General features: G+C 46.3%; 1 protein-coding gene across 3 annotated transcripts in view; it reads right to left on the bottom strand.

The window, feature by feature from the left end:
• Nucleotides 1–1,998: 1,998 nt before the first annotated feature.
• The window catches only part of cep44 (centrosomal protein 44), a 20,082-nt gene continuing 5,371 nt past the window's right edge, over nucleotides 1,999–16,709 (bottom strand). For all 3 annotated transcript variants that reach the window (XM_034094965.2, XM_034094959.2, XM_034094952.2), the window contains exons 6-11: nucleotides 16,019–16,201; nucleotides 15,471–15,590; nucleotides 15,262–15,360; nucleotides 11,949–12,026; nucleotides 2,990–3,027; nucleotides 1,999–2,230 (exon numbers count right to left, since the gene is read on the bottom strand). In XM_034094965.2, the coding sequence (XP_033950856.1) occupies nucleotides 2,182–2,230; nucleotides 2,990–3,027; nucleotides 11,949–12,026; nucleotides 15,262–15,360; nucleotides 15,471–15,590; nucleotides 16,019–16,201 (567 nt within the window). In that variant the 3' untranslated portion in view covers nucleotides 1,999–2,181. The remainder of the gene's footprint in view (nucleotides 2,231–2,989; nucleotides 3,028–11,948; nucleotides 12,027–15,261; nucleotides 15,361–15,470; nucleotides 15,591–16,018; nucleotides 16,202–16,709) is intronic.

Below are 16,709 nucleotides of genomic sequence, written 5' to 3'. Positions count from 1 at the left end.
ATAACAGCTTCTGGCCTGGACACAGTTTGCACCTCACCGTCACATTCCTGTCTATTCTTCGGATGAACTCAAAATAATGGGCATACCTCCACCCCTCGAGAGTTATCTGACTCAGCCATGTTTATGCAGCACTGCACGTGGAGATGTGGACGCGCAAGTCGCGCAGATTACGTACATATAAACCTACAAAATACTGATATAGTAAATTAAAAAATAATTATTTGTGTGTAGTTGTATATTGCAATAATAACGTATGGTTGTCACAAAATCCCACGGCACACCCGGACTTGCCTCACGGCACACCAGTGTGCCGCGGCACACCGTTTGGGAACCACTGATCTAGTGTATTCATACACACTGTTTATTCATCATTCAATTCATTCTATATGTTATTCTGTAGATTGTGTACATTACTTTCCACTTCACTGCTTATTGCACCTGGTTAGAAGTGTACAAAAAGTATGTATTGAAGTCAATGGAGAGAGAAAGATTATCTTTCGATCCCGTTTGAATTGTGCCACAAATTAAACATATGATGTTTGTCAATTTAAAAGATAATTTTGCAAGTCAAAAAAATAAAAATGTGTCGTAAAACTGTGAAGTAACACTTTGTGTGAAACCGCTCAATGAACTACAACTCCCATCTCGCACCACACACCAAGACGGCTGTCACGTTGGCACATTTCACTCCTTTCTTTCAGAATGAGGCGAAAAGTATTAAAAGAGGTGAAAATCACTCCAAGTCTGGGCGTGTTGAGAGCTGTGCATACACAAGGGGAGTTAGTCGGTTCCAGCATGCGGGACCGGGATTCTGGGATTTGTAGTCTTTCTAGTTGCATATTTTTCATAGTCTTATATTTCAGTTTTACGACAAACTGCCTTTTTTTACATGAGAATTATTTTTTAAGATTGACAAACATCATATGTGTAATTCGTGGCACAATTCAAACGGGATCGAAAGATAATCTTTCTCTCCCCATTGACTTCAATACATAATTTTCCCGAAATAAGGTCCCATGGGTCGGAAGTAGATGGGCGGAACTTCGCCTCTCTTAAACCCAAGCACTTATGCCCAATCTAGAAAAAAGGTGGCCATCAGACCCATTAGCTATAGGTGTCGCTAAAAGTGATTTAGATTTGACCAGGTAGCCTATGGCATTGTTTGGCAAATAGCAGGGCTCCTCTTTTTGGCCTATGTTTCATTTAGTAGCAATGTTAGGCCTTAGTGTTAATTTCGTTGGACTGAAAATGACTGAGCCGTAGGCTATTCCTTGAGGCCTAATCCTCTCGGAGCACTTTTTGTATTTTTGATAAAGCTTCTTCTGTGTGTCCACTCACTACATTCTAACTTGTTGTGCTTGGAACTTGAATTAAATAAAAATAGAAACAAAAAGAAAAATATATTGAACACCTTGTCATTTCATAATGTTATAGGTTTCATTATAGTGAGCACTAGCTCTATTGTATTTAATATATAGGCCTAGACTTGTAAATATTTACAGTATCTATTATAATTTACTAGACTTTGATCCTTTGTCTGCTTTTGTGATTCTGACGGTGATTGATACATATTGGATTGGCCATGAGCCTTCACTGCACCTATTACAAGTTGTTAGTAGCCTTAAGGGCCTACACAGTTGTTATTCTACCACATCGCCCTTCACTGGATGTATAATGAGCTGCACTAAACTACATTTTAGCATTTAAAATACCTAGCCATTCTTTTGCGGTTATTTTGGTGAAAGTAACTCAAAAGTTAAATAAAAGCTCATTACATTTACAGTAATATGGTAATGTGACTTATTACTTAAACACTTTGGAAGTAACTTGCCCAACACTGCATTTCAGTAATGTCGTCATGACAGCGAACATGCAGGTAATAATGTACTTGATTTGCAGTGGAGGCTTTCATGCTCTCTCAATCTGGACCTTTAAACAAAACTTCTGTAAATGAAAAGAAATTCAACCAAGCCCCTGCAGTTTGAAAAACAGAGCATTTATTTGTGAAGGGCCGGTCCTTCAGCCGGGGCGCTTTCACTTTCATAGTGACCGTATTTCTTCCTCACTCAGAGCGTGTCAGAAGTACAAGAGGCGTATAGAAGCTACAGATCAAGCTGATTGATACAAAACGCTGATCATTCGGTTTAATAAGGAACATGTCAGATAATGTTTCAACACAGACTAACTGGAGGACTCGGTGATCTTCAGCAGACTGGAGGTGCTCTTCAGCCTAAAAGGTCAAACAGACAAACAAATCATTACATTCATTTAGTCCCAATTATATTTGAATTGACAAGTTGAACACATTTTTATATTTCATTTTTTTTTTTATTATTCTTAATATATCTGCAGAAACACATCCTCTATAAGATCAAGAAACATTAAATGTTAGATCAGGACCAAGTACCCTACAAGAAAGAAATCAGATCTTAAGCAGAGCTACATTTGTTGTTTTGTTGGAGGGCCAGACTGACACAAACAAAAACCAAGGTCAGACAGATATGGTGGTTGCATTGTGTGAACTTTTATAAACACAAGGAGAGATAAATCACAAAGCCAAAATCAGTGGGCAGCTTGACGTATATTGAGTACATTGTGAACTCTGAGGTCTGTGAAAAGAGGACTGTGGCAGCGGGGTGTGGTTCGGGCGCCGGCTGCTGGAGTGAAGGGAGTGGCTCGGCCGGAGGCCAGACAGCTGATCGGAATCAGGCAATCAGTGACTGAATAAAAGCATGTGGTAACCTGGGTCTGGTCGGTCTTGCAGTAGGCGGGATCCTGGAAGGTCGCCAAAGGACCTGTGAAGGTTCCCACACGGGCAACGCTTTGAGACCCGTGTTGTGTACTTGGTGTCGGTGCTAATAAACGCCTGTGTTCAACCCAAACCCTGCTCTTTCCGTACCTCTTTGAACCCTGTGCGAGCGGTGAGGCTCACAAGCATCTTCATAGAAACTAAAGGCTCAATATAAAAAAACTATAGTAAAGAACTTACATGTTTGTGATCCTATCCAGTCTGTCCTTGATGTCCCCCTGGATAAAGAAACAGAACAGACCAAACACATTGTTACTTGCAACAAATATTGAACTGAAGAGATTTACCGCATCAGCGTGGAATGGCCCAACTAAAGACAAGCCTGAGGGTCTCGGACTGCGGGGAGGGGCTTCGGGATACAGCTCCACTGCAGCATTATGAGTTTCTCTGGTTTTAAGATGTATAGGTTTGTGTTTGAGTCATATAAAATAATAAGAATAACAGTAGTCTAACTGACTGGTGATGAAGGCATGGATTACACTTCCCACATTTGTGAAACTAAGAAATGTTAGATATTTTGAATCTTTTAAATGTTTCTGAGGTGATGGATGCAGGATTGAAACATTTGGCATGTTTGTCTAAGCTGAGGTTTTGGTAAAAGAATGACAACTGGATTCAGCTTCATCTTCCTGAACTATAATAATTGTCTCTGTCTTATCAGTATTTAGCTGCAGGACATTTTGTTCCGGTTGTGGACGCCCTGAAGGAGGTTTAGCAGCTTAGATACACCCGAGTATCGACTGTGTACAAATGGGAACTGACGTCATGTCTACACCTATATTACCTATAGAGCCCTGCATGGAAATGCACCGGGATATATATGTGACCTTCTCCATCCCTACATCGCCAGTAGGTCACTCAGGTCCTCAGACCAGGGCCTACTGGCTGTCCCACGGTCTCGTCTAAAAACTAAAGGTGACCGTGCCTTTCAGGTGGTGCTCCAACACTGTGGAACTCTGTCCCTATAGACATCCGCTTTGCAGTCTCTGTAGAAGCTTTTAGAAAACTACTGAAGACCTACCTTTTTATATTGGCTTATTATTTGAAACGTGTGTGGTGTGTTCTGTTATTATGTTTGTTCCTTTCAGGACTCCAGGTTAGGGGTGGGCGATATTGAAAAATATGTTATCACGATATTTTCAAGCAGTATCACGATAGACGATATATATCACGATATTTTTTCATGTCGGTTATTATGGTTATTTTTCAAGTTACTTAACAGTACAAGCACCTACATAAGGAGCCCCTTGATGAAATGCCTGCCCTATGGTAGTTTGTTTTGGTGCAGTTGCTGCGGTAGATTGTGCATTCACACGCGGGGGACCTTGCACTCTTACAGTTTCTGCATGCTCTTTCTGGTGATTGCGTTTGAGGTGGTCTCGTAAGCCATCTGTCGCGTTGAAATTTCCTTTTTTGCACATTTTGCAAATTACATTTGTTTGCTCCGTGTTTGTTGTGTTATATCCAAAATATTTCCATACCACAGATGTAGAGTTATTTTTGGGGACTAAATCTAATTCTTCTACATCAGAATCTGACTCTCCGTCCATTATTGCTGTGTGTGCAGACTGCCAACAGTGTATTTTCCCTCGCTGCAAAGAAAGGGGGCGGGGACTTTGGGAGCGTGTCAAACAACTCGGACTGAACGAAAGCAGAGGTGCGCTGACATTGTGAAATCGATCGGGCTTGATATATGGTGAAATTAAAATCAGTAGGTGAGGCTGGGGGAGCGGGAGGGGAAGAGGCTCTCCGTCTGCTGTCATAGCCCCCTGCGCCGCGCACGGAGAGCCTCTTCCCCTCCCGCTATTTTTTTTCTTCAATTTTTTTATCACGATATCTCTGAAAAAGCATATCGTGGAGACCTAATATCGTCACGACGATATATATCGTCATATCGCCCACCCCTACTCCAGGTCTGTGTTATGTTTTTATGTTGGCCTTAAACATTTCTGCCTCACTATATTCATGTTTCTGTGGTCTTCATTTTAACTTTTGTTCTTTCTTGTGAAGCACTATGTGAATTATATTTCTGTGAAAGGTGCTATACGAAATAAACGTATTATTATTATTATTAAATATGGTGGCCAAGAGGGGGCATGTTAATGGAAAGAAAGGCACAAATGGACAAACTAACACTGTGAATAACACAATACAGTATAATGCAACCCAGTACTGAAATCTAATACATCATTAAGTTAATATTAGGGGTGTAACGGTTCACAAACATTTCGGTTCGGTACGTACCTCGGTTTTTAGGTCACGGTTCGGTACAGCAGAAAAAAATCACAAAACATAAAATATATATATATTTTTTTTTAATTATTATTAAACTGTGAATAATGTTTTCACTCAAATAAATACAAAATATAATAAAATAAACATTAAGGTGCAGCATTTCGATGAACTGAAATAATCTGTATTTGAACTTTACTGTACTAGTACTCACAAAACATAAACTATTAGTTTTGGGTTTTTAATTATTATTAAACTGTGAATATTCACTCAAATAAATACAAAATATAATAATATAAACATTAAGGTGCAGCATTTCGATGAACTGAAATAATCTGTATTTGAACTGTACTAGTACCTAAGCAGCCAGCTTGACATTAGGACTTGCTTGTCATTGTATTTTCATGTTGTTTAAAGAAAGATGAACTTTTCCACATTGCTTGCCGAAAGGGCAGATCTGCTGGCACTAGCAATGTCTCCTGCTGTGGAGAACACCCTCTCTAGGGACAGAGGAAGCAGATACAGCCAGGTAGCGCTTTGCTAACATGGCAACATAAGGATATTTGGCATTTGTAATAGCTTTGGCTCGGTCTGAACTTTTTGCGAGTGGTGGAGGCTTACATCCCCCGCACACGTCTCCGAACAATGGGAGACCGAGCCTTCTGCTCATTCGCCCCGCGCCTCTGGAACTCCCTCCCAGATCAGCTGAGATCTGCCCCTTCCACCGAGGTCTTCAAAACCGGCCTTAAGACCCTCTTCTTTCGGCAGGCCTTCCAATAGACTTTGAGCATGGTACACCTGGAGTACTGCCATTTGTATCGCTATCTCCGACTTTTATTTTTGTACTCTATTTTATTTTTTGATTTCTTATTATTATTACAATTATTTGTCTTTTATTATCTCAAAGCGTATCAGTATCCCTTGTTGTGAAGCACTTCGAGATTTGTCTTGGCAGATGAGAAGCGCTATATAAATTAAATATATTATTATTATTATTATTACATGCTAGCGGGAGTTGGGTTTGCACTTCAGTCTTTTTTCTTTTGGTACCGGTGATATTCACGTTCGTGAAGAGTTTATCGCCGGCCACTAGAGGGTAGGGATGCCAGCGATTATTCGATTATTCGCTACAGTCTCCATAATCGAATATTATTTTTAAAAATGTAATTTATATATATATATATATATATATATATATATATATATATATATTTTTTTTTTTCTGGCTTAGTTTCAACCAAAATATATATAAATATATATATGCTAATAATAGTAATAGTATTAATAATTGTAAATGGTCATTGGTCACACCACCAGTTTGTTTTACTGTAAACTTGAAGGAAGCCTGCGTGCAGAGCAGACTGCTGCTGCAGCACGCTACACACCGACCCCGCCCCCACCCCCCCTCTCCCTCACACGTGCGACTAAAGATGAACAAAGCGGCAGGTAAAAAGAGTTCCTCCTCATGGAACTACTTCGAACTTACAAGTCCAAAGGTCGGTCGAATAATCGATTATTATTCGCCAGGGCTGCCGAATAATCGATTTCGATCATGGTCAGTTTCTGGCAACCCTACTAGAGGGCAGCGTCACTGCCCGGATATGCCGTGCTTTGACCCGGTAGTGCCGGCTTGCATTTTAGTTCACATGTTGTTCATTCACTCCGCCTCGAGTTGAGACGTTCATCCACTCACTCATGTAAGACTGATTCCACTACTGTTTAGTGTGTCTTTAATATATATAATTGAATATATGTGTATTGGTCATGACATGCATGTATGTAATACTTTGTCAGCTTATCCTGCGGCATTGCTCTGTTTCAGGGTGTCGTCATCTTTGTCATTAAAGTACCAAGACTGACATTGAGGTGTGTGTTTCTTCATGACGACACCATGGTCATTGTTGGATGCCCTGTCCCCGGCTGCGAGTTCGAATCCCAAGATTTGTCTGAAGCACTCGTCATTGCTATATTGACGATTCATGGATTTAGCCACCAGCACACAGCGCCTGTCATGGCCGCGCCAGCCCAGGCCCCAGCCCCTCACGGCCCGAGACTCGATCGGCCCAAAGTTGATGTGGGCGTGTCGATAGAGGAATGGAACGTGTTCATCCGCCGTTGGGACGTATTCCACGTCGGCTCAGGCCCCCTTCCAGACGCCGCTTCCGGACCCTTGCCAGACCTAATCACCGTCATGCGTTCCCTAGCTGTCATCCCAGTCGCTACATGCGTCCTGCGCACCGAGCTACTTCAGTTCCGCCAGGAACGCGATGAGACATTCCATGCATTCGCTGCCAGAGTGCGGGGTAAAGCAGAGACATGCGCATATAATGCGGTATGCGAGTGTGGTAAGGACGTGGACTATACCGACCACATCATTCGTGATGTTCTGCTCAATGGCATTTATGACTCGGACATACGCCGCGAGACGCTGGGGACACCTGACGTCCTGGTTAAGCCAGTTAATGACGTAATTGCACTCGTCGAGAACAGAGAGATGGCCCGTAACGCTCTCCCGTCGTCCTCCCTATCAGCCATGTCGTCATTCCGGCGCCTGAAGACGACTCCACAGACGAGCCCCGCCCCGAGCCCTGCGGACGGAGCTAAACGTGCCTCGTGCCCGGAATGTAAGAGCGTCTTTAACGTCTTCATGGAGGGGCCTCGCGGGTGGAATCCTAAGCCTCACCAGGTGTGCATCGGCTGCTATAGGGCCCGCCGACGACAGAGGCATCAACAGCCGTCGTCCGACAGTCAACAGGCCGCCATGGGGTCGGAGCCGGTCTCCCAGGTCTCATCGGTGCAAGCCGGGGCCCGCCCTGGCCGACGTCACAGGAGCCATCGCCGACGCCGTGCCCCTACGTCGCACGGATGTGTCAACAGGCAAGCACCTATCAGACTCGAGCACCACATCTTCTCCAAGGGCGAATGGAGACGGGCCAGGCTGAGAGACCACCCCCGAGCATTAATCACCATCTCGATGGACATGCCAGTCGGGCTGAGGGATGGCACCGGCAACCGGAGCTCGGATATCCGCCGTCGCGGACACTGGCGCGCAGTCGGACCTTTGGTCGCTGGAGGTCGCGGGACGACCTGCAACCCGTCAGCCTCAGCCTGTCAGCCGCCAACCGCTCCTCTATATCCATCGAGGGGGGGTCCTTTGCTACGCTCTCGACAACCTGCAGCGGGGGGCGTGTCACATCCTGCCGTTCCATGGTATATGTGAGCAGCTCGGTCCGGGCCATGTACCTCTCCTACGAGTCGTTGCTCAACCTCGGCCTCTTGCCCGTGAACTTCCCATCGGACAACGTTGCAGGGGGGCACAAGGACAGGCGTAGCCCTTGTCCGTCAATGCGACGAGGTCAGCCAACGGCGGCTGCGTGGGGCCAGGTGACCCCCGGGACGCCCAGTGCACATGTCCTCAGCGCACGGTCCCCCCGACGCGCCCCGTAGCACTGCCGTTCCCTTGTAAGCCAGAGAACAATAACAGGATGAAAGATTGGCTACTCGGGAGATATGCCTCGTCAACGTTCAATACTTGCCCCCATCGAGCACTACCATGCATGGAGGGGCCACCTATCGAGATGCACGTGGACCCCGCAGCTACGCCTAGGGCATGTCACACCGCGGCTACAGTGCCTCTACACTGGCAGCGGAGGGTCCACGATGACCTACTGCGGGACGAAGCCCTTGGGGTCATTGAACATGTGCCATACGGCGAGCCTGTGACGTGGTGCCATCGTATGGTAGTCACTCGGAAGCACGACGGTTCCCCACGCAGGACCGTGGACCTCTCCCCCCTTAACAAGTTCTGCCAACGTGAGACCTTCGCCACTGAGTCCCCGTGCCACCTTGCACGCCGCGTCCCGAAGGGCACCTAGAAGACCGTCACGGACGCCTGGAACGGCTACCACAGTGTCCCCCTGCGTGAGTCGGATCGCCACCTCACTACCTTCATCACACCCTTCGGCCGTTGGCGCTTCACCAGGGCACCACAGGGTGTCCTGTCATCAGGGGATGGCTACAACCGTCGGTTTGATGCCGTCCTCTCGTACTATGAACGCAAGGAACGTTGCGTGGACGACACCATCCACTATGACACCAACCTGGAGCAACACTGGTGGAGGACCATCGACTTCCTGACGCTTGTCGGCCGGTCGGGAATCGTGTTGAACTCAGACAAGTTTCAGTTTGCGGAGAGGTGCGTCAATTTCGCTGGCTTCAGGGTGTCGGAATCTACCATCGAACCGCTCCCGAAATACTTGGACGCCACCCGGGACTTCCCCACCCCTGGCTCCACGACGGACATCAGGAGTTGGTTCGGCCTTGTCAACCAGGTGGCCAACTACGCCCAGTTGCGTGACACGATGGCTCCATTTAAGCCGTTCCTCAGCCCACGCTGTGTGTTCCTATGGTCCCCGTTCTGGAGGAGGCCTTCCAGGCGTCCAAGCAAGCCATAATGGAGGCCATCCGTGAGGGCGTGGAGATCTACAATATGCAGAAGCATACCTGCCTCCGCCCTGACTGGTCCATGCGTGGCATTGGCTACTTCCTGCTCCAGCAACATTGTCACTGTGCCTCGGGCATACTGCTGTCCAGGTGGAGGATCACCCTCGCGGGCTTGCGTTTCCTGTCCCCTGCGGAGCAGCACTATGCGGCCGTCGAGGGAGAGGCCCTAGCTGTGGCCTGTGGTCTGGAACAGACGCGGTACTTCACGCAGGGGTCCGACAACCTCGTCGTGGTCACCGACCATAAGCCGTTGGTGAAGATCTTTGGCGACCGTACGCTGGATGAGATCACAAACTCGCGTCTGTTTAGACTCAAGCAGCGCACCCTCCCATGGCGCATCTGCCTGGCAAGAGCAACTATGCTGCTGATGCCACGTCGAGGCATCCTTCCCCCTCGGGCTCAGCGAACGGCCTCTCATTGGGGCTGCCGAGCGGGCCCGACGCCGTGGAGTCAGCACTCATGGCCTTCATCCGCGACGACGCACGGGAGCTCGGAGCTGTCTCTTGGCCCCTCCTCGCACGGGCGAGGAGGCGAGCCACACTGAGGACTTCCTCCGCTTATGGCACGTCAAACACCGTGTGTCGTCCGTTAGCTTCCCGCAGTCGAATGGGAGGGCAGAAGTTGCGGTTAAGACCGCTAAGCGCCTCCTGATGTCCAACACTGGCCCGTCGGGCGGCCTTGATCAGGACCGCTTCCTGCGTGCTATGCTGCAGCTGCGAAACACGCCTGACCCCGACTGCAACCTCTCGCCAGCGCAGATCATCTTCGGCCGCCCCCTTCGTGGCTCGCTCTCCTTCGGGGCTCGCTCTCCTTCGCGAACCGCTTCGAGAAGTTCTCGAACCCGCACATCCACCTGCGATGGCGCGAGGCATGGACGGCGAAGGAGGACGCCCTTCGGACCCGTATGTCCCGTACCACCGAGTCCCTGGGGACTCGCTCAAGACCGCTCCGCCCATTGGCACTAGGCGAAAGGGTATTCCTCCAGAACCAGCAAGGCCCGAGCCCCACAAATGGGACAGGTCAGGGATCGGGGTGGAGTCGCCGGGCCACGACCAGTATCGGATCAGGGTTGACGGTTCGGGACGTTTGACACTGCGCAACCGGCGCTTCCTCCGTGCCTATACGCCGGCCACACCCTGCGCCCGTGAGCAGCCGGCTGCGCCCTTGCCGCCGCCCGCAGCTCTGGACCATCAGCCCCCACCTATCCACCCGGGCTGGGCGACACCCCAGGGGATTGCTCAGCGCTCGGCTGTTGGACCCCGCGACTCGGCTATGGGCGCTTCCCCACCGGCACCTGCTGGTGAGGCGTCCTCTGACCTCACCGTTCCTACGGGTGCCTTCCTGGGCGCACCGGTGCCGCAGTCGCTGCCGATGCTGCCCCAGCCTACTCGGCCAGGCCGCGTGAGGAGGCCGCCTGCACGTTACGAGCCCGAGTCCGGCAGCTGGATTTAGACCGTTAACCTATTCCGGCCCATAGTTTTCCGGTCTGGGGGGGATGAAGAGTTTATCGCCGGCCACTAGAGGGCAGCGTCACTGCTGTCGCTGCCCGGATATGCCGTGCTTTGACCAGATAGTGCCTAGCGGCCATTTTAGTTCACATGTTGTTCATTCACTCCGCCTCGAGTTGAGACGTTCATCCACTCACTCATGTAAGACTGTTTCCACTACTGTTTAGTGTGTCTTTAATATATGTAATTGAATATATGTGTATTGGTCATGACATGCATGTATGTAATACTTTGTCAGCTTATCCTGCGGCATTGCTCTGTTTCAGGGTGTCGTCATCTGTGTCATTAAAGTACCAAGACTGACATTGAGGAGTGTGTTTCTTCAGTTCGGGTGATGCCTTTTCAAATGAGTGTGCAAGTTTGATGTATTGCCAGCCGCATAACCAATTTGAACAATGCCGACAAACAGCTTTGGTTCAGTCCACCTGTCTTTGTCCGTCATCCTTGTACGTAACTGCGAAACCAAAATGTTCCCAAACCGGAGACTTCAATGATGCTGGAGGATTTTCGAGCTCAATTTTATCTGCGTTCGCCATTTCCTCAAATTACTGACTACATTTGAACGCATCCCTCTGACCAGCTCTCTAGTATGCCTCTCGTCCAATGAAATTACTTGGTCGCTCTATGACGTGTTGAGCCCAATGTGAGCAAATTACACTGAATGCTGCGACACAGCACCTGAAATTACTTCCAAAAAGTTGTTCACGTTCTCAATTTTTTACGTTTAACGTTATATTCGTTCGGTACACACGTGTACCGAACCGAAGGGCCCGTACCGAATAATTTCGGTACGGGTACCGTTACACCCCTAGTTAATATCTAAAGCCATTTAAAGAGTCGCAACAGAAATGTGTTTATACATAGTGACAGAGAGGAGGGTGTTTGTTCTGTCTCACCTTTGAAGCATCAGACATGGAGTTGGATGAGTAGTTAGATGCACATGGACAGGATGGACACTGCGGCGGGACACTTAACTGAGACATAGAGGCGAGAAAGCAGTGGTCAGTTTTAATTGTGCTTATTAAAGATTCATGGCTTAGTGCTGACTGCAAGATAATCACATGTAGTCACTGTGAGGGCTGCAGTCTGACTGAGCAAAGAGTTTTCCACTTCTAACTGATGTTACTGCAACTTAACAGCAACATTCCTAGCACACCAACATGAAGCTGAACTGACACTAGATTCTCATTTAGAGGGAAAGTTACATGACTTCGAGTTCATTTCTGACATTTAAAAAAAAAAAATGGCAGTATTACCAGAAAGCAGAGTCCTGCATCGGGTCGGGTACCCGCGGGTGACCCGCAAAAAAGGTGATTCGCGGGTGGTATTTTTTCAAACGCTTTTTTCCGGGTTCGGTTCTGGGTAAAACAAAGATGATGCGGGTCGGGTCGCGGGTGTTGCATAATAAATATATTAAAATAATAATAAATTAGTTTAATGTTTAAAATCCTCAGACCTCTCCCCCGTGGGACCGCGCATAATCATAACCTCTGCAGCGCATCAATCTGCTGCTGAGCGCGCCACATTCGAAATGGCTGAGGTGAAGTTCTCTAGCGGAGAATACAGAATTTTCATAACACTTCCTCAAGAGCGAAATCCAACGTCTGGGATGCTTTTGGTTCCTAGATGGAGAAAATAACCAACATCCCACGCTTTTTGAGACAAATATGCAACTGCGTGTGTTAATAATTGCACGTTTTCACTGCTCATATGCGGGTTCGGGTCGGGTTGCGGAACTAATTGGCAATATGTGCGGGTAGCGGGGTGGGTTCGGTATTGCACGTCGCGGGTGCGGGGCGGGTCTTGAAAATCAGACCCGTGCAGGACTCTGCCAGAAAGTGGACATATTTGTACTTGGTGGACTGATTTAGATGAATTTTGGTGCGATTTGGGAGATTCTCTGGATCATTTAGATTGGACAGTTTGCCTCTTTATTTGAAACAAAAATTGTCCACAGTAGAGGTAGGCCTACTCCTTTTCATCTTGTGCTCTCTATATCCAATATACACAACTTTATAATAAAATGCACACATTTACCTTTTTCTAAACACAGGTGACCCTAAGTTAAAAAAATATGAGGTTATCATGAGGTTGTTAACATCGCAATCTATCACTATCGTTTAGTGGTTTTGCAAAGAATTAACCACTCTCTATTTTTGCACCATTCTGCGTTGAAGTACCTTCTCTTTGCTCAAATAATCTAGCTGTCTCCTTTTTTTCGACAGTTAGCTGTACAGCTTTACCCGCCTCAATGTCCCGACAACAAACCTCCATGCAGTCGGAACCAGCCTGTTTCGGTTCAACGACGGCGGTGGCGGCGGTTTTGACAGTCTCTGTGGCCGCAGAGCTGCTGCTTTTGGGTTCATCTGGCTGCGCTGGTGAAGGTCCAGGCTCCGGAGGTGTGGATGTCAGGGATGTGACCTTCCAGTTGTTACATTTAAGTTTAGATTGACTGTATTTAGTTTTCTTCTGCGCTGGTTCTTCTGACATGTTTGCAAGTGTATATATTCTTTCTATCTGGTTAACGGCTGACACACACAGAACAACGTAACAAATAAAGTAAACAACGTAACAAATAAACAAATCTAAGCTTTTTTATTGGTTTTAATTTACATGGATACATTTGAATGGTGTGACAATGTCCTATTTGATTGGGTTAAAATGTACATATTCTTCCTGTTATGTCTGCCTGCTTTATTTTACCAAATGCAAAGTGACCTGCTCCATCGAAATCAGTCACATTGACCCGAAAACACATTTTGATTCCTAGCTTTCTGATGATATCAGGATTGTTGTTGTACTCCAAATATTAAGCAAAAATATGTCACATTATATAATGACTGTTACAGAGTCATCATTTTGAGAAAAAGGCCTTCAAAGTTTCCTCTTCTCTGGATCGATCTGATTGATTATTAGCGGAGCCAATGATCAAAATACGGAGGGAAGATATTTTCGTCGTTGGATTACTGGTCTGGGGGAAGCTCGCGAGTGTGTGTATACGTGTGTCTTTGTGTATTTTTGCGTTTGTGTTTGTTTTCCGGGGAAAAACCTCACGAGAAACACCGGCTGTTGTTGTGCCTGCTGTGACGTCAAGTTACTCCGTTCTCCCCTTGTAATTATCCCGAAGCTTCAAAGTTGTATTTATCATCTGAATTTGCCGAAACAAGTTTAATATTCTGAAAGCCAAGACTTTGTTTATTTGAAATCAGATAAAAACAAACTGGAACGGATCCTGCCGTGTTATCTATGATTACTATACGCCTTTACTTCATAATTTCAGCCGCAGGGAGGGGGAGCGGCGCTGCGGAAGAGCAGAGTGGCCAGTGAGAGGCGAGCTGTGGTCTTCCCTTTACAAGCTTAAAAAATGCGTGTAGCTAGTGAGATTGAATATATAACAATACAAAATATACACAGCTAGATCAGATCGCGTTTTAGATGCGACTTTAGAGTAGAGGGGAATTATTGAAACAGGATTTGTACAGTGTTCCGCGCCGCGTGTATACGTGTGTATTTTTGCGTTTGTGTGTATTGTGTTTGTTTCCCGGGGAAAACCGTCACGAGAAACACCGGCTGTTGTTCTGCCTGCTGTGACGTCAAGTTACTCCGTTCTCCACTTGTAATTATGCCGAAGCTTCAAAGTTGTATTTATCATCTGAATTTGCCGAAACAAGTTTAATATTCTGAAAGCCAAGACTTTGTTTAATTGAAATCAGATGAAAACAAACTGGAACGGATCCTGCCGTGTTGTCTATGATTACTAAACTCTTACATTCATAATTTCAGTGGCATCTGCCGCTGCGAAAATGTGGGGAGGGCTGAAAAAGCTTCCGGCGCCCTTGCTGTGAGCTCTGAGTGCTAAGAGCTAACGGCTGTGTTGTTTTTCTGGGGCGCTCATTGAAGATGACGTCACGGCTCCGCCTACACTGCGTTACTATAGTAACTACCCCAGTTCCTAAACTGTAATGGAAGCGCAGCATTAAAGTGAGCCGGGCCTAATAAGGCCTAACCAAACCGAGCGAGGCCTGCAGTGGAAACGCGCCATATGCTGGCAACTAGACTACTTCCTCAGATTAGCATGGATGTTACATCTTCACAATTGTAACGTGAAGATGCCCGATTAGATTAACACAATAGCAGAAACATGACATTCATAGGCTACCTTCTAAATCGAGATGGAATAAAAATAAAATGTCACAGCATGTACACTACCTGGATATTTTTCAGATCTACTTTAGTTTCCACTAACAGCAATCTGCTCATCACATTTTCCCAGCTCTCTCTGGATATCGTGATGACCTGTTCTTCACCCTGAAAGAACATGGAAAAGGTGGATGCAACAGTAATGTCGTATTACTTTGCCGTCTGTCCTGTAAAGGAAACATATACAACAAAGGGATGAATATGTAACAGAAATAGACCTGGTCTGTGTTCCTGTGTTGCTCCATGCGTTGCTCCAGCACACTGAGCCGGTCCAGCACACACACCACACTCCCTAGTTGAGCTTCCAGTGCGGACAGCCTCCCCTCTACTTCTGACGACTGAAAGACAAAGATAACATTACATTACATTTCATGTTGCATGTGTTCACACTCACCTAGAGGTCCTCACAACTTTAGGCTGTTTCAGTGTCAGTAATAAACACAACAAGGCTGCTGAACAAAGTCAGTGTACATGAGGTCATCATACTAACTGTTGCACAACATTCATTTGAATGGGCAGCATCATGTACAGTATATCATGTTGTATAATGTAACAACATATATGTCCCTCTGGGTGTGTTAGTACAATTAGCAAAAGACAAATGCGAATGTTTAATAGATATTTCTTTATTGAGTAAATCAAAATATACAGATAAACTCTATATATATTTTTTAGGGGATAAAAAGAAAGTTTCTATTTGCAAATGGCTGTTAACGCCTTCGACAAGCTCTAGCTAAGTCTTCACACTGCTTCAGCAAATGCTTACATCGAGGAGGTGATCGTCGTCCACACCCTGTCCTGCCAGCTCTCCCTCTCCAGGGGAAGTGGACGAGTGCACTTCATTATGAGAAATGTGAGTCACAATATGGGAGGAGAATGCTTCTGCATGGTGTGTGGGGGAAATGGAGCCATTTCTCATGTGATTCTCAACCACTGGCTTCTTGGACATCTGAAACACATCAAAACCCAATGGCATTCAACTAAAGAGAAATTCCCTTAAGTAAACTCCTAATCATCACAGCTTCCTCAGAAATATCAGCTTACTTAGCAGCAAGTATCAAATACTTCTATTTATAAGTGCATGTCACTAATATTAGTATATTAGAGGGTTTAAAGGTTGTGTTCAATGCAAGTTACCATCTCAAATGATATGGCTTCTTGGTACAAAAACACAATCTGAAGGGCATACTGTTTAAAGTTGTTTTGTATTAAGTCATCTTTTGCCTTAGGTATCTGTTTTCTAAAGAAAGCACGACTTTTTAAAGTGTGCTATTCAATCACACTGAATTGCACAGCTGTTTGTTTTATGGGTAAACCCGAAGTGGCCACCTTCCGGGTGGAGCGCTAAACTGTACTTCATCGCCTGACCACAGGAAGCTGGTGCTATGGAAGTCTGTGTCAATGCCCACATTTAAAGCAAAACCTACAAATGTGACAGCCCGGTATAAAAGGGTCTT

The sequence above is a fragment of the Pseudochaenichthys georgianus genome, chromosome 1, assembly GCF_902827115.2.
Source record: "Pseudochaenichthys georgianus chromosome 1, fPseGeo1.2, whole genome shotgun sequence".
In the NCBI taxonomy this organism is placed as follows: Eukaryota; Metazoa; Chordata; class Actinopteri; order Perciformes; family Channichthyidae; genus Pseudochaenichthys; species Pseudochaenichthys georgianus.
Note: the sequence above shows the minus strand (reverse complement) of the source record. Positions and strands in the feature narration are given on the sequence as shown.